The following is a 20,548-nucleotide window of genomic DNA, read 5'->3' as shown; positions in this document are numbered from 1 at the left end:
CCAGAACAGGATGGCTGTAGTAGCCCAGTAAGAGGGAGACCGGGAAAGTGCAACAATGGTGTTGAATGTGAACCTGGAGAGAGTGGTCCCAACCCAGTGGGTAAGAGACCCTCTCAGACAGACTAGTGGGATGGGGCTGAGGAGCCCAGTGAACAGCATCTACAATGGTGGGGAGGAAGGATCAGGAGACAGAGAGCATTGTGTGCATAAAGATCCAGGAAGGGATGCTCGGGCATGGTGCAGCCATGGCTCAGACCAAAAGATAATGTGTCAGAGCGCTGGCTTCTCACTCTGGCACAATGATGTCCATCCGCGCGCCTCAAGAACTCACCCAGAGCCACGGCTGTCAATACTAGATTTCCATTTCTTCACTCTGATCTCTGAAAGTGAAAAAAGGCCGCGTCATCCATCTTCTGGTGGAGAATGGCGTTAATGATGTTTTCTGTGATGAGGTGAAGACACGAAAGCGTTCTTGCCAATGGCATCTGACGGGATATGAGTGTCTCACCCTGCCAGTAAATGATCTCATATCCTGCTGTGTTATCTTCTCCCAGCATGTAAGGTTATATACTTTTTCTCTTTTGGTATCTATCTGTCTACCTATCTATCTTCTCTCTCATTAATAAATAAGAAAGTATTTATTAATCATGAGAATATTTGAAAAAAATTTAAAGTAAATAAACAAATTGAAGTTTATACCAGGTACAAAATAATGATGTCTTAAAAAGGCATCGTTGAAAGAAAGGGGGAAAAAAAGACGTTGTTGCACCCCACATCCCTGTATTTCTTATTTTCTGATTTCTGTCATGGCATAATCCACACATTTGTCTAAGTCCATTTCAACCTGCGTATGCTAAAGTCCGTGCATTCCCACAGCCAAGCAGATTATGCAGCATCCCAGGCACGGACAAATGCAAAACTCCTAGGATCCCATTATCTGCCTAAAATACAACTTTCTTATCTTCGGATTTTATTTAATCATTTTATTCCCCCAGAGCTGAGGACCGAAGCCAGGGCCTTGCACTTGCTAGGCAAGCACTCTACCACTGAGCTAAATCCCCAACCCCTAGATTTTGTTTAAAGATCAAGAGGGGAGCGCTTTTAAAGGAGATTACCTTCCTTGACAGTCTCTTCCTGTCCTGGAATGAAAGCATCTGGTTCACTCATACAGAACCAGGAATACCCAGTTCCTGGTGCCTATGGGAGGGAGCCCCTGCAGGGACAGCTTCGTGCTCTCTCGCCGTGGGGAGTCTGCCTGTAGCTACGTAGAAATAGTGTGTGCTTGAACAGAGGGTTCTTTACCAGACTGCACAGCCACACTGCTCCACACTCTGCGCACTGCATACGCAAGGCCACATGAATCGTCTCAAACCCTGAGCTTTGGAACAGCTTGATAAGCGTGGGGTGGGTGGGGGCTGTATATCCTTAGCTTGTGTACTTAACACAACCGGCGTGAGGAGACGTTAGTTCTGTTTCCCCCGAGACCAGCACTTTGCCTCGTAATGAAATGAAAGGCTACAGAAATCAGAGGACTTTGTTGTCATCACCTTTCAGAATGCCCTCTACTAGAGTCACCTTGGTGCCTTCTCTTTTGTACTAAGGGATCTCTCTCTCTCTCTTCCCCTCCCTCGCCCCCCTCTCAGCCCCTCTCCCCACCTTCCCTCTGCCCCACCTCCGTCCACTTCTCTTCCATTTCTCTTCAGAAAAGGGCAGGCTTTGTATGAAGGCTAGATGAAGGCAGGATGAGGTAGCCCAGTGTGAGGAAAAGGGTCCCCCAAACAAGCAAAAGAGTCAGAGACAGACAGTCCTCGTTCCCACTGTCAGGAATCCCCCAAGAAGACCTAGCTACACAGCTGCAACGCATGTGCAGATGGCCTAGGTCAGCCAATATGGGAATCTCTTCAAGGGGCCTCGTGTAAACTCCACAGTATGTGTTTGCCACCTGCTGGGGTCTCATTTCATCCTTACAGTAGCCCTCACATATCAAACCAGTGCCACCGCCATTATTCCAGAGTGGAGGAAACACACTTAATATTTAAGTCCCCAGTCCTCACTTGCTTGGGTAGGATTTTCTCCTGGAACTCGGGATATAGCCAGAGATGGCAGGGCATGCGCCCTACCGGGAGAGCACTGGGATTACAGGTGTGCACCCCCCCTCCCAGCCTCAGATGAAGATCTAAGTGGCAAGTGGTGAGCCTATCCTGGATCTGCATCTCACCGTAGCATCTATAGCAGGTCACCCAGGTCCTCGGTTCCCCATGCACACCACAAGGCATTGTGCCTTGGGCCTCTTAATACCACTGGCGACTCTCTGTCAGCAAGCACAGGAAGATGGCGGCCTGACTGGAGCAGCCTTTACTTAGGAGACGCAAGCCCTAACTCTTCCGTTATCCTTTTCATTTCTAGAAAATGAAGTGTCCGCCCCGGCTCCTCCCCCAGATGGTAAGTAAAGCCATCGCCTCATGGGTTTGAGCTGCCAACTCTGTGAAGTCCGTTGCCCCAGCATGATTCGGCCTCCTTCCGTGGATGGATGCTGTGAGCTTTAACCTACTTCCTACTGAGACACTGGGTGATCACAGCTGTGATAAGCTGGTAACCAAAATAATACACGGTATATTAACCTGACTTGAGCGGCACTTCGTGTGTTTTGTGAGATGGTTCCCAGGTCCTCCTGTTATGTACAAACTGTTGCCAGGCTCACAGTTTATACTGGTGGAATATAAAAACATCTATGAAGCTTTCCCTGATATTGTAAAAAGTCAGGCTTTACATCTTTTTTGTGATCATATCTTATGGATCAGCCCGGAGCTCTACAGCTTTTCAGTTTGGTCTATGTCATAATCAGGCAGCCTCAAAAACCCTTTGGGGAAGCTTCCAGAAAGGTTTGGGGTCTCTGGAGCATGCCATTAGATCCAATTTATTGGTCTGTTCATATTCTCTTGCCTACCATAATGGGAAAAATGAAATAAAGTAGCTAAGACTAGCCAGCAAAATTCTTGGTGGGTCTACAGACAGCCAGCAACATACAAAGTCTGCTTTACGTATAAGAGACCTGTGGGTTAAGGAAGACACCGGAGCTGAAAGGATAAAGGCGGCCCAACTGACACTTGAAAGCTCTCTGTGGCCCTCAAGAGTCATTTGTGTGTCTGTTCCTACCAGGATGAAAAAACCAAAATCAAGTGCATTGTCCCTCAAGCCACCCCTCCCCCCAACCAGGCCAACCCCGCCACCCACAAACACACATAAAAAAATAAACATGTCTTTCTTGTCACCCTTCCTCCTTAAAGAGACAGCTGCTGAGTTGCTCCCTGGGCATTTTCCACATGCACAACTCTAGGTGGCACCCTAAGCCTGAGGAAGGATACAGAGTTCTCTTCCAAACACTTGAAAGCTAAAACTCTCCCTGCACCGGACATAGTATGGAGTTATAAATGGAAAGCAGTCTCCTGTATATTGTTCGGTTTGCAGTCAAATTGACTGTAAAACAACAGCCTGCAGCACAATGAAACCCAGCGTCTATGCAGAGGAGCTGGCGACGCTGTAAGGAAGCCTCTGGGGCAGTATGCAGTTATGTGCTAGTTACCTGGGTTAGCAACTCGGTGTGGAGCCAGGGGGTAGCATGCCAGTGCTGGCTGGTTCTGTCCAAGCCAAAGGAGATCTGAGAAGGTTTCAATTTCTAGTGCCCTCCTCTTTTTTTTTTTTTTTTTTTCTGCTAGAAATTTATGAAAGGATTATGGATCTTTTTCCATCCTGGGGATAGTTTTTCTGGAGGGCATTCTAAGAGACTCACGTTGTTCCCAGAAGCCCCTTTGTCTAGCTAGGAACACCTGACTCACTGAAAAACCTTAGGCAGTAAGGAATACCGCTGAGCCTCCAAATGAATGAAACAGGCTCAGCGCAGTAAGAGGTCAAATGGGCAAGCTCCCCGTTGGGTTGGTTGGTCCAGTACTTTGTAGATGTCAATCTTGAAGTCCCTGCAGACTTGTGACATTCTTCTTAGGATCATCTTCTTCCTTGCTGTCTTCTTCTTGTATGTGAAACTTACTTTGGCCATCGGTGAGCACACTGAGAGCCTAGAGACCATGACAGACAAGCCTTTCCCTCCCACCGACAGGTCACATGTTGTTTTTAGCCACTATAAATTATGTTTCCCAGGTGGTGGCACACGTCTTTAATCCCAGCACTCGGGAGACAGAGGCAGGCGGATCTCTGTGAGTTCCAGGCCAGCCTGGACTACAAAGTGAATCCAAGACAGCCAAGGCTACACAGAGAAACCCTGTCTTGAAAAACCAAAAAAAAAAGAAAAAAAAAGTTTCCCTTATTCTGTCATATTTCATTATTTATTACGCAATATTGAGCTAAAATGCCTCCTTTCAAACTGTGCTAAGATAGTCCTTAGCTAGCTGAACCATGGCTCGCTAGTTATAGGAAGAGACAGACAGACAGACAGACAGACAGTGGAGGAGAGAAACTCATGCTTGAAGTGATGTTTAATGTGTTTTTGTTTTGTTCTGATTTTGGTCTTGAACTGACGATTACAACGTGTGCCGTCACGCCCCGGTATGGTTCAAACAGTTACTTTAATCTTTTAAGACGTATTTGTGTGGGGGTCTCTGTGTGACTGTACAGACACTTGTACCTAGAGGCAGGAGGAGAGATGGAGTTACAGGCGGTGTCGGCCACCCGAGCCCTGCCTCCAGTCCCAACAGTTATGACCTCACACGGACTGTCTTCTCCTCTCTGAACTAACATGATTCCGAACAAAAAGAAACACAAGGAAGGATGACATTGACTGACAGGATCTGAGCCCACTGTCCGCATAGCACACTGATTGCCACCCAATCCATGTGCCCACAGGAACATTTTTGAAACTGCAAACATCTCCCAATCATTTTATACCTCCTGGTAACAGCCAGAAGCTAAGCAATTGGGACCCTTTATATGGGTCAAAGTTCCTTAAAATGTCCCTGGCTGAACTCTGAAACAAAGTATCCACATAGTATACTCAGTTCTACTCTAGTTTATAAAAACAACATGGTCCTGGTAGAGTTAGGTGTAAGTCTTTTTTTTTTTTTTTTTCTTTTCCTTCTGGTGGAAGGGGTTGTTTTATTGAAATAGAGCCTCTCTGTGTAGCCCTGCTGTCCTGAAGCTGATCACGTAGACCAGGTTGTCCTTGAACTCACAGAGTTCCTCTGCCTCCAAGTCCTGAATACTGGATTTAAAAGAGTGTGCCACCACACCTGGCCTGGGTTGAGAGTGTTGTTGTTGTTGTTTTGTTTTGCTTTGTTTTTTTTTTTTTTTTTTTTTCGAGACAGGGTTTTCTCTGTGTAGCCTTCGCTGTCCTGGACTCACTTTGTAGACCAGGCTGGCTTCCAACTCACAGGGATTCGCCTGCCTCTGCCTCCCCACGTACTGGGATTACAGGCGTGCTCCACCACGCCAGGCTGGGTTCAGTGTATTTTAACAAGTGTGCATTGCATGTTTTTATATATACGTTTAAAACCGATCACGTATATTAACTGCTTTGATTAAAGGTTAAAGTGACTTTGAACTACAATCCCCACATTCCCCATTAATGTGCGGCATAATGATGACGTAGCACCGCTAACATCCTTTATTTCCTTCCTCTCCCTCTACTCTTTGCTCGTCACCCAGTAAAGTGCTGTAAGACACTTTTAAAAATGTGCTTGTACTTTCCACACAGAACCAAATAAAGAGAAAGAGGCGGGAACTGCTCCGGCAAAAGGTGAGTCGGAGGGAGGGAGAGTGAGAGTGAATTCAGCAAGGCCAGAACAGGAAAGGGGATGGTGGGGGGGGTGTCCTTCCGGAGGTCATGTGACCCGTGACCTCCTGGGGTTAGTTTTCATCCCTGTGGTTTCCAGTTCCTCATTTGCATCTCATCTGCAAGAACCATCTGCTTTTGGCGTGTGGCTGTCACACGCATTTCCAAACAAAGGAAAACCACTACAAAACAAAGTCACAAGCATTCAGGGAGAAGGCAGCGTGGGAGTTGGTGAGTTGGTCATTTCTGGGGTCCCACTGAGCATCTTCAGAGAGTCTGTTTGATCCTGGTTTGTTTCAGTTGGGAAAAACTTTTATCCAGATGTTTCAAAAAAAAAAAAAGTTTGTCAGTGTTTGAGTCGTTCCGTGGACCGATTCAGGTTTCACCAGCCGTTGTGAAGACCTGCCTCTCACTTCACAGACCTGAGTACATCCTCCTGACCAGACGCGGATCCGTAGACCCTGATATTACATATTAAGCAGACATCATACTTACGGAACTGAAACATCACTTGTTCATGTAATATTGACCCGTGTTTTGCACTCTGTGGAGAATAGCACAGTTTCAGGAAAGCAGTAATTATTATCACGTATTTCTGTGTCTCACCATGGCTGGTGTCACTGTCACCATGGGCCATCTCTTTTAGGCTGAGGAGTAATAGCCTTTCCCGTGGAGAAACGTTTTCATGGAAGTCGGTGGACGGTTTCGCTTTATGTGTTTGCATCATCATTTTTACATTGACATTTAATTAAGCAATGAATAATGTAGTTTAAATTTCAGAATAATTGTTTACTGATTACAATAAGACTTTTTACTTTCCTGAACACAGCTGAAAGCCTGTTAATTATCTGTTTGTTCTTTGTATGTCAATATTGCACTTCCTAATTCCTACACTACTGTTGCCTTATACCTTGGTAAAATATTCTCTTTCTTTCAGTATACTGAATTTTCTTCACATGACTTGAACTTAACGCTCTTGTAAATGAGCGCACGGTGTTAGCACATTGCCCTTTGTCCTGACCTTCAGGACTGCCCCTGGACAGTACCTTGGATACTAATCTTGGCTTCATGGCCATAGTTCAAGGCTATTTTCTTACGGAATGCAGACGGTGCAAACTCCTAGAAATCTTTCCATGATATGGCTTCAGGGAGGTTTGAACGTCCTGGCTGAAGTTATTGTAACATTATTCTCAACAAGACCAATGGAGTATACCTCTGCTTCTAAATTTGGAAAGGTGCTTGGGGCCGACCTGCGAGGCTGACCCAACAGAACAGATGATGTCATGCTAGAAGGCAAAGCTGTCATGGTTTAAACAAAGCCTGGGCTTGACCTCAGCCTGCAAAGGTCATCAGGCCCCATTTATATGTTTTAATAAATTTCTATAAACTAAAAGCAGCCAGTCGCCAGACACTTCCTTACAGAAAACAGGTATAGCGAAAGAAGAAGGCCAGAAGACGGAATCTCCGAAATTTAGTAGCATTTTTTTTTCCTTACATTTGTAGAAGATAAGTGAGGACAGGCCGAGATTCACAAACTGCCTTTAAAAAAAGAAAGAAAGAAAGAAAGAAAGAAAGAAAGAAAGAAAGAAAAGAAAGAAAAAAAAGAAAAAAATAGTTACTCTTCATACTTGGCAAGTTGGTTTAGTATAAAAAGTGATATCCTTAAATAAGGAAGCTTTAGGTAAATGGTTTTATTCTGTTTTCTATTTATATAGTCCTCTTCAACCACCACCTGTTTTAATGCAGGACAGGGCGATTTCAAAGAAAATACTGAAGAAAAAAAGAAAAGAAAAAAAGTGGGCCCTGAAAAAAAATTTTTTTTAAAACTATGCAACTCTGGCTTCACTCCTTTCACAGCTTACCCCTGACCATCTGGCTCATTTCCCCCTTTTCTGCTTCCTCCTGGTTTTTCTTGGACTCGTTGCCCTGTGTCATGGACGGTTGTCTCCACTTAGTCGCATGCTCACGGTTGAAGGCTTTCCCTAACCCACTGGGTCAGGCGCTATGTCTTTATTGCCTCTTTGGCCTCCTCATTTTGTTCCCTCCAGCATCTGGCACAGAACCTCACATGACCGTGTCCCAATAAGTACTCGCTGAATGAATCAACCATTGGATTTCCACACTGGCTTGCCTGCTGACCAACAATGGTGATGCGCATAGTGTTATTCCCGTGTTCTCATTGGCTGGGCAAGATGCATACTTATAGTCAGTGAGGATCGTGCAGAACAACTTGCTCGAAGCTTCTACACACAGTCACGCCTGGAATTAGCTCTGAACTTACCCGGGTAGCTTTTATCGCCATGCACCCTAGTCCTCTGTCTTATTAAAATATATTCAGTAAATAGGCTCTAAGGCTATCACTATTAACAATGTTTTTCTGGGCTAGAGAGATAGGTCAATGGTTAAGGGCACTGGCTACTCTCCCAAGAGGACCCAGGCTAGACTACTAACACCCAACTATCTGTAATCGGAGCCCTAGGGGACTTTGATGACCTCTTCAGGCCTCTACAGGCACTGCCTGCACGTGGTTCTGCGTAAATTAAAAACAAAGGAGGAAAAAGTTTTTTAAAAAGAATATTTTTAACTGAATTATTGTGGGATAGCCTAGAAACTTTCTGAAAAACTTTTTTTCATTTTTGTGGCCAAGGAAAGTTGTTTGGTTCTGATATTGACATTGTAATTGGGGTGCTGACTGTATCTGGTAACTTCTTCAAACAGTCATGGGAAGGCACATCCACAATCCTAGCACCTAAGGGGCTGAGGCAGAAAAACTGAGTTCGAAGCCAGCCAGGGCTACAAAGACCTTATCTCAGAAAAAAAAAAAGTGGGTTTTTGTTTTAGTTTTAGTATTTTATTAGTTGAGTATATTACACACACACACACACACACACACACACACACACACACACACACACACACGTATGTATGATAGGTTTATTCAAAAGAATTACTGCTCCTTTTCTTTTTCTCCCAGAAAAATAATTGCTTTTTGTTGTTGCTGCAAGGAAAATAAAACCGTGTTTACTTTTCCCAGGGATTAATATTAACACATAAATTATCTCAAGTGAACCCCATGCTTACCGAATCTCTCCTACAACTTCAGATGAAGTCTCTCCTCCTCCTCCTCCTGGCGTGAGGTGCTGGCACATGGGGAAGTGAACCAGCAGACATTCTGAACTGTGCTCTCCTGAAGGATGCAATTTATTTACAGAACTATTAATTCGCTTTCTTCATTTAGGATCCTTTAAACCCACAGTAGCAGTGCCCTGGTGCTCTTCACACGCATGCTTCGATATGTTTGGAGCAATTTACCTTTAGGCATCATCTTAGTTAAGGTTTCTATTGGTGTGAGGAGACACCATGACCACGGCAGCTCTTATCAAGGAAGGCATTTCACTGGGGATGGCTTATGGCTTCAGAGGTTTAGTCCGTTTTCATCACGGTGGCAAGCATGGCAGACATGGTGCTGGAGAAGGAGCTGAGATCTCAGCTTTTTGACTCACAGTCAGCAGAAGGAGACTGTGTGCCACACTAGGCCCAGCTATGCGACCTCAAAGCCCGCCCTCACAGTGACACGCTTCTTCCAACAATGCCGGGCATCCAAGGGCATGAGTCTGTTGGATGCCTCAAGCAGGGCAATACCTATTTAAGCCACCACAGGTTTCAATCAGTCATCTGCTGAAATGCGTCTTACACTTTTCCACTTCTTTTACTGTGTATTCTGATGCCATTGCTTCATGGTAATGAACTTCATTAAAAAAAAAAAAAAGTAAATAAGGGGGCTGGAGAAATGGCTCAGAGGTTAAGAGCACTGGCTACTCTTCCAAAGATCCTGAGTTCAAGTCCCAGCAACCACATGGTGGCTCATAAACAGCTGTAATGAAATCTGGCGCCCTCTTCTGGCATGCAGGAGTTATATGCAAGTAGAACACTGTATATGTAATAAATAAAGATTTAAGAATAAATAAATAACATCTTTGTATTTTCCAATTCTGAGATAGCCACTAAAAGATATAAGATTGGCTTGATAGGTTTGGGGTAGAAAAAAATACTCAATAAATATACATATTTATGATAAGATAAATATTGAGTTTTTTGTAAGCATCAAAATGTGAAGGCATGTATTTTTTTTTTTTTTCAAGAAAGGGTTTCTCTGTGTAACAGCTCTGGCTGTCCTGGAACTCACTCTGTAGACCAGGCTGGCCTCGAACTCACTCACGGAAGATCCACCTGCCTCTCCCTCCCAAATGCTGGGATTAAAGGCGTGCGCCACCACTGTCCAGCTGGTATGTATTATTTTAAAAAGTGTAAATTAAGCCAGGTGTGGTGGTGTACTCCTTTAATCCCAGCACTAAGGAGGCAGAGGCAGGCGGATCATTATGAGTTCAAGGCCAGCCTGGTCTACAAAGCGAGTCCAGGACAGTCAAGATAACACAGAGAGACCCTGTCTCAAAAAAAAAAAAAAAAAAAAAAACGAAAACAAAACAAAACAAAACTTAATGAATTCATGTTAGCTGTTGTTGCTGTCTTCCAATATTTTGTTGTCACTGTTGTAATTTTGGTCACGCATAATAATATTTCCTCCATGTGATTGCCCTGCTTGAGGCATTCATGAATTTGCCTAAGTCAGACAAGATATCACGCCATTATTTAACTGGCTTGTTGTGAACCATGTATCTCTTGTATGCTTTTAGTCTTTATTCTAAAGCCGCAACATTTGTCTGAGGTTTGCATTGCTTAAATTACTATTATTATTTTACATTAATGGACAATTTAAAACCAACTATGGGAAAGCCAAGGACAGTAGCACTGGACTTTAATCCCTGCACTTAGGAAGCAGAGGCAGGTGGATTACTTTGAGTTCAGAGCCAGTCAGGTAGAAATCATTGTATGCTCAGCAAAATCTGGAAGGTTGAACATACATCCTACGGGCTCTGGGGTGCCTGTGATTGACAGCAGGGCTCACAGGCAACCAAGAGAACTCACCTCGCTGAGAACCTGGCTTGTAAGGATGGCTGAGTTCTCTCTCTCTCTCTCTCTCTCTCTCTCTCTCTCTCTCTCTCTCCCTCTCCCTCCCCCTCCCCCTCCCCCTCCCCCTCCCCCTCCCCCTCCCTCTCCCTCTCCCTCTCCCTCTCTCTCTCTCTCTCTCCTCTGACTTCTTTCCTGGAGATTTCTGTTGGTTAGCCATCATGTTTGTGGCTCTGCAACTGCTATTTTCCCAAGCCCCTAGAAGTTAGCATGGTCTGTTTTGTTAATTTACTGTTCTGTGAAGCTAGGGGACACAGCTTGCTGCCTGCACACTCTGCCTTCAAGTGTATTGTATTCTAGTAAACCCAAAAGGAAATATAAGAATTTTCATCAACACCATAGTCACTTGCAAGCAGAGAAAGGGCTAGGGTGACTTCCATACTCTACTGTTTCTTTTGTCTTTTTTTTTTTTTTTAAGATTTCTATCATTTATATAAATGGTGTTGAATGTCACAGAACCTATAAAGGTCGCATAGTTTCTTCCTAGCTACAGAATCTTCTTTCAATGGTAGGTAAGGAAAATTAAGCTTTTCTTTTTCACCCAAATTCAATTGAATTCAACCAGACCGTTGTTCAAGAGTTTAAGGTCAGATTTGCAACATCCAAGGTCCATCACAGAGATGAGCACCAATGATCCCAGGAGACAGAGGCAGGAGGATTTCAGGTTTAAGGCTTGTGAGTTCCAGGCTGGCTTTCTCCTTTTATTTCAGAAGTAGCTGTAGACGTACAACTTCTAGAATGTTAGTGAGTATTCCAGGAGAAAAGAGTTGGAAATACGTTTAAGAAGTACATCGTCACAAGTCCATTCCTGGTGCACACAAACTCACCAAGGGCTTTGGCATGTGTGTCAGTGAGTGTACACAAACAGCACAGTACAATAGAAATGTCTAGCATCAGCCTAGCATTTTCCAACCTTCTCCCATCACTAAAACTTCCTCTGAACAATCCCAATTTTCATAACCCGGTGAATCTCCTCCTGAGTTTTGAAGTAATGAAATACTAGGATGTCTCTGTGCTCTGTGTTATAATATTTTGTTTAAAGAAATGGTAAGCTATATCCCTGGTTGAACGTAACGTAAAATCACCAGGTGTGGTGGCATATGCCTGTAATCCCAGCAGTTGGGAGGCAGAGGCAGGCAGATCTCTGTGAGTTCAAGGCCAGCCTGGTCTACAAAGTGAGTCCAGGACAGCCAAAGCTACACAGAGAGACCCTGTCTTGAAAAACAGAACAAAACAAAAAGTTGTAAATATTTAAATAGATCATACAAAAACCTGCCTTCTCAGTAATTTTTTTGTTTTGTTTTGTTTTGTTTTGTTTGAGACAAGTTTTCTCTGTGTAGTTTTCACAGAGACTGGACTCACTTTGTAGACCAGGCTGGCCTCAAACTCACAGCGATCCACCTGCCTCTGCCTCCCAAGTGCTGGGATTAAAGGCATGCACTACCACGCCTGATTCCTTCTTGGTAATTTTTAAACTATTTTTAATAAACTTTCTATGAACATGGACCTTCTGTAGCCTATGTATGAGATCATATGAGGTCCTGTAATGTTCTATTTTAAAGAGTGTAAATGTGTATTCTTTATTCAAACCTTACCCTACATGCTTCGGGAAGGGAGGGTCTGGGTTTCCAACACTCCTCACCACCTGCCTCTGCAGGCAGGTAAAGCAAAGCACGCATGTTGCTATACAGGTGTGTCAGGAAGTGACACACTTCCGTGTGCCTCTGAGCCTAGATATTGCACAACATATTTTAGAATCTATAAATTTCATTTGTGTAGCACTGGAAGCACCCATACAGTCTTGTGGGAACGGTTACCAACTTCTGAAGGTGCTCATCACTAAACTTAGTAGAACGGATTAATTTGTATTCATTACAGGTTTTGGCTTCTTAGATACTCAAGGGAAGCTCTGGGCTTTGCTGGGTGGAACCAGTTTTCCAATAGTCCCTCAAAGCTTGTGCGTCCGTATTTAAATGATTATGATATAGAACACCATCTGCCGTTGATTTCAGCTCTGAAGTGAACACTTGGAAACCCCCTCCGTCATTTTCCCAGTGACTTATGGTCACAAAAACTCTGGCAAAATTCCTTTTTTTTTTTTTTTTTTAAATCTATGTTTTCAGTTGAATGACCCAGCTCTGACACCCTTTTTGTATTCTCCTTCTGTTTGGTTTAGTTTCTGTCCACGCTCTCAAAGGCTACCTGCGGGTGTGAGGCCTCCTAGGGCTCACGCAGAGGTTGAAAATGCTCTGTGTAGTCTCTCTCTTCTCTTCCAGATTCTTCTCCTGCAGGTTATTTGGATGAAGTTCTTTCCTCCTTGACTTTTTCCTCCTGTTTCTTGTTTCAGAGGAAGATGAGGCCTCTCCGCCAAGTGCCCTGCCTCCAGGTTAGGATGACTCCCTGCCCCAACTTTCAACTCATTAATTCATTGACCCACCGTAGAAGCCAAGAGTCAGGGAAGCAAGAGGGAAAATGTTGGCTTTAGGGATGATTTCCACAAGAAAGTTTTGAAAAGGAAGATTTTCTAGCCAGGTGTGGTGGCGCACATCTGTAATCCCAGCACTGGGGAGGCTGAGGGAGGAGAGGATCTCAAGGCCAGGCCACCTAGGACTATGGGAGTGCGGTTCACACCAGCCTGAGTTACATAGTGAAACATTGTCTTAAAAAAAAAAAAGAAAAGAAAAAGAAAAGAAAATCTTGAATATGGATTATTTTAGGGACGAAAATATTTATCATCCATTTTCATCTATATATTTCCCCCTTGCTTGTCTATTGCTTTTTGTTTGTTTGTTTTGTTTTGTTTTTGAGACAAGGTTTCTCTGTTTTTAGCCCTAGCTGTCCTGGAACTCTCTTTCTAGAGCAGGCTGGCCTCGAACTCACAGAGATCCACCTGCCTCTGCCTCCTGAGTGCTAGGATTAAAGGAGTGCGCCACCACCACCTGGCAGTGTTACTGTTCTTAAAGAGGATAGATTAACAGAGTCCTTCATAGTTGGAACTTACTGATTTTCCACTCAAGCCAACTTGTAGTTTTCTTCCTCCATAAGGAAAAGAGACAGGATGTAGGGGTACCCCAAGAAGATCGCAGCCACCCCCACCTCCCTCCTTCCTACACTCTCCTACATCCTCCATATCATGCTTTCCTTTCAGGTTTGGGTAGTCGGGCCCTGGAGAGAAAAGATTCAGGTGAGCAGACACATCCGCACCAGGTATCCGGACCCCAAACCTATCCGAGCACTAATGACTATTTCCCCGAGGCTGCCTGATTCTAATCCTGTCTTACTCAGTTTGTAGCTTCTACAGCAACCTTTCACTACATTCCCCTAGATAAGAAAAACTAATGTATCGAGAAACAATTAATTTTGCATGATACAAAACACACATTGGAGAATCCGGGCCACATAATGCCACAGGCGTGTTTGTGACATCATAATGTCATTTTTTTTTTTTTACAGTTAGCCAATAAGCAGAGATCAGTCTCCACGCCTGGGATGTAGCAAGTTATAATTCCCATCTGTGTGTATAATCCTAAATATAGTTGTTTGAACCGTTTTCAAACAGGTCCTGCCAGCTGTGTCTACAACTCTAAAGTTATCATTTGTTCAGTAACTTTGTCCTGTGGGCCTAACCTGGTCCCATCACTGAATGCGTAGGGGCCAGTCAGTGGCATAGGCACTGACTGCACAGATAGAAACGAATGAAACAATAAGAATTCTCCTCCTCATATCTTTCACACAGTCACCACTTACTATTATTATTAACATCAGAGGCAGAGCACGGGACCCTAACCTTAACTGGGGAATTCAGAATATGTAACCCAGCAGCTGCTTGGGTTAACGTCGTCGTCGTGGGTAGAAGTCTTTGCACTGAGCATGATTGACAGGTGAAAACTAAAATGATTAAATGTGCACTTCCCTTCTTTTCATGAAACATTAACAAGTACGGAGTTACAGAACCGTGCATTTCACCCCAGTTACCAAGGGCCCAGGATGGAGCTCTGCTCTCGGCTCAGCCAGGGAGACTACAGTGACCCCACCTTCCCTAATTCCCTCCCTAGAATCACCTGCTGATCAGTGTCAGACTAGAAACTACAAAATAAGCTTCCTTTTCAGCTTGCCTCTCGTTACAGGAAAGCTCCGACCAGTTTCGTCTTCTCTCTGTTTGATTGGGTTTTGTTTTATTTGGGGGGGGGGGTTGTTTTGTTGTATTTTTTCTTCCTTGCAGGACAATCCTACTGTTCATTACATTTGTACCTGCAGGTCATGACCCTGTAACTTACCTCTGTGTAGAATTTCCCACTGAGCACACAGCAAGGAACCTTAAAAGTACAAAGCCAGGCTTGGTTCTCTGATCCTCACTGGGCGGTTGACCCCCGAAGTGACACCCCCCCACCCCACCCCCCACCCCCGCCTCTTTTAGTTTCCCCAGATTCTGTTGTATAGATTTGGCCTTAGAGTCAGTCACCCGGAAAGACACCGAGGTTGCTGTGTGACTCTCCCACTGCCGCCATTTAAATAACGGGGACCGGCTAGCACACCAAAGACCTTGAACAACCGACCTGACAAGCTTCACTCTTCCAGGACGTAGAAAACGTTCCTTTGTCAGGCCCAGGGACGAGCCAGCTCTGTAAGAATGAGACCCTGTCCCTCTCTGCTGGTGACCTGCGGCGACAGGGGGATGCTGCCATTTTGATCTAGGTTTATTAAGCAAGAGCAAGAACCAGGATGGAGGAGACCAGCCAACACAGGTAAGTCGGCCTGAGGGGAGCCTGGATCTGAAGTGATCCACGCCCTCCTTTCCGCTTCCAGAATGGTCTCTTGGCGAGTCACCTGCCGGCGGAGAGGAACAGGACAAGCAGAACGCCAACTCTCAGCTGTCCACCCTGTTTGTTGAAAAGCCTCAAACAGGATCGGTGAAAGTCGGTGAGTATTGCCCCAGAATCCTCCCTGTGTCTGCACATCACAAAATAGATCATTTTAAAATGAGGCTGTCGGCACCTAGGAAAACATCCGTCACGTCTATGCCATTCCAGAATATTAACCCCAGGAGGTTTTACAAACCAGTAAGCCACTGAGAAAACGTAAGCGTAAGCCGCGCTCTATATAGTGCGGACTTGCATCAACTCCCTTCAGCTGAAAGCAAGACAAACAGCACTCTCTAAATCCCAGATTAAATCCTTTGTGCTTCTCCTAGGTGCAAACATCACCTTTATAGCCAAAGTTAAGGCTGAGGATCTTCTTAGAAAACCCACCGTCAAATGGTTCAAGGGGAAGTGGATGGATCTGGCCAGCAAAGCTGGGAAACATCTGCAGCTGAAGGAGACCTTCGAGAGGCAAACTCGGGTACGGTCCTGAACCCCCAGGCTCATCCCTTGGGGGGGGGGGGGCAGAGAGTAGTTTCAGGCCGGGGCGTGATTTTTTTTTACCCCTGGGGACTATATTTCTATTCACCCCGTATAACTTAAGACAATGACGTGAAAGAAAAGGTCCCAGCCAAGTCCAGCTTGGTGAACCAATGAATTCATTGGGGTTATTTCTAGGAGCATGCATACAAGTGTTAGCTACAGCAGCATGAAAAAAATCACGAGCTGCATGATGAAAAGCCGCGCCCTGGCGCGCGTGATGATTCGTGAAGGCTGTATGGCCCAAGCCTTCGTGCAGCTTACTAACTGCTACACCAAAGCGGGTTACCCTCTCTCTCAGTAATTGTTTACTGCTTGTGCAGCCACAGGGAGGGGCCATGTGAGCGTTAGGGGTTTTACCAGCCTCCCCATTCTCTCTCCACGAGGGAATGTGAAGACGGCTTCATCTTGCCATTGGCTTGTGCTGGCGATTCGTGCAACTCTGAGTCAAAATGGCGCCAGTCTCACAGAGCTCCACCTGCCTCTGCCTCCTGAGTGCTTGGGATTAAAGGCTGCGCCCACGTTGGTCTACAACGCCAATCCGGGATAGCCAAGGCCACACAGCAAAACCCTGTCTCGAAAAACCAAACCAATAACCAACCAACCAAACAAACAAACAAACGTTAACGATCAGCTCCAACCCCGAGGAAAGTTTAGTTTTGAGACATTTCAGTCCCTCTGGACCGGGACTCATGTGCTGCAAACATACACAGTCCCATGTCTACACTAACACTGAGAAATCTGTTAAGTGATTGAAAGGTGAGCACCATCACGGCCAGTCAACCTTATGTCTGGATGTTTTTTGTTACAGATATACACATTCGAGATGCAGATCATCAAGGCCAAAGAGAACTATGCAGGAAATTACAGGTGTGAGGTCACCTACAAGGATAAATTCGACAGCTGCTCCTTTGACCTTGAAGTACATGGTAAGGGAGCCATCTTGCCTGGGTAAATGTGACTTTTTATAAGTTGGAGAGAGATGAAGAAGAAATGTATGTAACACTGTCAGATTTGGGTTTGCATTATTTAATTTGCATTTAAGGTTGTGTTTTTTCTGCTTGCTGTGGATTTAGTTAGCCAGACAAATATTGAGGTTTGTTGTTGTTATTTGTTTGGGTTTTGTTTTGTTTTGTTTCCAAGACAGTGTTTCACTGGGTAGCCTTGGCTGTCCTGGAACTCACTCTGTAGACCAGGCTGGCCTCGAACTCACGGAGATATGCCTGCCTCTGCCTCCCAAGTGCTAGGATTAAAGGTGTGCAACACCCCAACCCCCAACCTGGCCCAGCAAGTATTGTTTTTCTAATGATTTTATCTATGGCATAGGCCCATTTTCCACTGAGGTTTGGAAACAACTCTATACAAGGATGTCAGGCTGCTATGACAGAAGGGAAATGTTTTCTTGCAGTAACTAATGTCAGGTAACAGAAATCCTGGACCCATGTGTCCTGTGTCCTGCCCCACAAAAACATAATATGAAGAAGTGCTAGAGTACATTGGGGCTGAATGAAAACTCCATGTGTATAAGTGGTTTAAAAAAAACATTTATATGTATGTATGTATATATATATACAATATATATATATACAATACACACACACACACACACACACACACACACACACATGCTCTATCTGCATGTACACCTGAATACCAGAAGAGGGCATCAGATCACTTTACAGATGGTTGTGAGCCACCATGTGGTTGCTGGGAATTGAACTCGGGACCTCTGGAAGAGCAAACTGTCCAGCATCTCTCCAGCCCTATATAAGTGGTTTTATAGGTAGGAAATTAACTTGCCATCAGCCACCATGAACATAAGATGAGTTCATCCAAGTGAAAGGTAGCCACAAAAGAAAAACAAAACCAGTATTGTTTTAAGTGGAATTCTTTACATGGAGTAGAATTGAGTTTTAGGGAGCAATGCTTTCCTTGCGACCCACTGCTTGTTCCACATTTGGGGTGACGCCATTAGTCTTGTGCACCACACTTCAACTCGGATCCCTTTGGAGCAGGGTAACCAGGATTATGAAGATTCCGGAAACCACACCCTGTCCTACTTGAGTGTGAAGGTGACGGGAGTCAGTCATGGCTCAATGCGTAGGGCAGAAGGGCAGCCACACAGAAGGGGAGAGACAGCCCTTTCCTGCACTCGAGCAGTACTTAAGCAGATTCGAAGGAAGGCGTGGGGGGGGGGGTGAACATTGTCATCATTTTAGGATAAACTCTTCTGGGAAACTCTGTCAACCATCTAGGTGTGGGTGGGCCATGGCTCAAGCACGCAGGAGTCAGTTGGGGAGAACTCTGCAAGTTTGAGGCTAGCCTGTTTATAGAGTAAGTTCTAGACCAGAGTTAGAGCCGTGCAATAAAACTCTGTCTCAAAATAAGTGGGGATAAAAGGGGGGGGAGGAAGAAGGAAGGGAGGAGGGAGGGAGGAAATGAGGGGAAGGAGGGAGGGAAAGCTGAAATGAGGAAGGAAAGGAGGGAATAAAGGATGGCAAGGATGAGGGGAGGGAGGGGGAGGGAGAGGGAGAGGGAAGGAGGAGGAGGGAGGGGAAATGGGGGGAGGGGAGGAAGGGAAGCTGTGCCAACAAGCTGGAAACAACACGAGCTTCTCATTCTGAGATGTGAAATGCCAAGCAGAGAATGATCCTTCACTGTAAGGACTTCTGGTACCCAGCCGAGCTGCATCACCCCAGGCAGGCGTGTCTAAGAGCCTCCTGGGAAACCTTTGCAGAATTCTGTTATTTGGAGCTACCTCTATGGCCTAGGAGATCAAGCATCCCTTTTGGGAAAGATCAAGTTAATTGCATTTTCTAAGTTCTTTATGAAGTCTCAGACCAGCAGGCAGGATGACAATTTTCCTCCAAAGTCGCTCTGCTGGTTCTTCATTTAGAGAAGGAGAGATGACCCATGTCTCAGTGGCTCAGCCACTCCGGGGGGCCAGGGAGGTGCAACAGCCACCCCCTTTCACCTGATGCTTTTCCATCTGGAGAAATCCCCACAGTCCAAGGTAGAATTGAATATAAAGTTGCCTTCTTAACGGTCATTCATTGTATTATTTTCTTTCTTTCCAAAGAATCTACTGGGACTACGCCAAACATTGACATCAGATCTGCCTTTAAGAGAAGGTAACTTCATAGTGGGGAAATCCAGATAGCTCTCATATAATGTGGGGTTGGCAGATTTTCCCTGTATACTCCGTATTCCAAAAGGGCACAGTCCATTTTACCAAAGTCAAATGTACCGTGTATTTAAAAGTGGCTCTTCTCCAAAAGCCATGAGTTTAATGCCCAACTGACCTTATGCCAATAACTTCTTGGAGAATTCTTGTTAGAGTGGAACCTCCATTTTTGTAGGTCTCAGGATTGTCTTAGATTATCCATCCTCTGAGGAGTGAGTTCATCCTTAATTGCACTGTTTTCTACCAAGTGGCCAACGGAGACACCGAAAGAATACTCTCAGCAGCGGCAGAACATAGCTAGCAGCCTTCATTTCTGTGTCTTTCCATCCTGCATGGAGCTGTTAAACCATGTGTCCCACCCCAATTACAATTAAATAGCTACTTAGTAAAGTTAACGCCATATACCGTTGGATTATCCTAAATAAAGAACCACTTAAATCTACTGGTGTTAAGGACACTGAAGAAAGGAATATTTTAGATACCTATTTAATTTATTTGCAACTACGAAGATTGAAAATTCAAGGGGTCAAGATAGAAAAATGACTTTTTTTTTGGCTAGCCTCTGAGAGATGCTACTAGCTTCTTCTTGTCGGTCATTATGTTACCTTCTGTGCTTGGTGAGCAGTAATACACATTTTTGAATGAGAACAGATATTTTGTTCTTCTTAAGATTGACTCCACATACCATTTTTTTTTAAATACGAAAAGTTGTCCTAGTGTATAAAATATGTGATCCATTCATTATAAAGCCATGATTTAGTCTCATTAAAAAGACATATTTCCTGCCTAAAATGTTCAGTGACTTTTTTTAAAAAAGATTAGATATTACCTGATTAGTTGATGATATTTTTTAACTTATAAAAAAAAACCTCAAACTTTCAAATACTTTTACTAGCATCGCTCTTGTCTTCACCTCATGCTTAGCAATAAACCAATCTAAACAGGCTCATGCACGTGCAGGCAGGTCTTAAGAGGGAGGCACACGCCGTTTTTGTGCTTTGAAAGAATAGAAATGTGCCTACTTCAGAAGGTCCTTGGCCACCTGCTAAAAGAAAATTTGAAAAATGATAGCCATGGGCCGGCCATAGTTTCTTGTGACTTACATGTTAGATACACTGTTTTTAAACCCACAGACTCTTTCCTTAGAAACTACAA

General features: G+C 44.5%; 1 protein-coding gene across 13 annotated transcripts in view; it reads left to right on the top strand.

Annotated features, from left to right (window-relative positions):
• The window catches only part of MYBPC1 (myosin binding protein C1), an 85,570-nt gene that overhangs the window by 17,383 nt on the left and 47,639 nt on the right, over positions 1-20,548 (top strand). For 6 of the 13 annotated variants that reach the window (XM_084795285.1, XM_084795280.1, XM_084795283.1 and 3 more), the window contains exons 2-9: positions 2,407-2,442; positions 5,705-5,746; positions 13,158-13,196; positions 13,959-13,994; positions 15,617-15,730; positions 16,002-16,150; positions 17,021-17,138; positions 19,289-19,340. In XM_084795285.1, coding sequence (XP_084651411.1) covers positions 2,407-2,442; positions 5,705-5,746; positions 13,158-13,196; positions 13,959-13,994; positions 15,617-15,730; positions 16,002-16,150; positions 17,021-17,138; positions 19,289-19,340 — 586 coding nt within the window. The remainder of the gene's footprint in view (positions 1-2,406; positions 2,443-5,704; positions 5,747-13,157; positions 13,197-13,958; positions 13,995-15,616; positions 15,731-16,001; positions 16,151-17,020; positions 17,139-19,288; positions 19,341-20,548) is intronic. The other 7 variants (XM_084795284.1, XM_084795277.1, XM_084795287.1 and 4 more) reach the window with 3 other exon arrangements.

Source organism: Acomys minous, assembly GCF_964271855.1.
Source record: "Acomys minous genome assembly, chromosome: 9".
Lineage (NCBI taxonomy): Eukaryota > Metazoa > Chordata > Mammalia > Rodentia > Muridae > Acomys > Acomys minous.
This window is presented reverse-complemented; position numbering and strand designations above follow the sequence as displayed.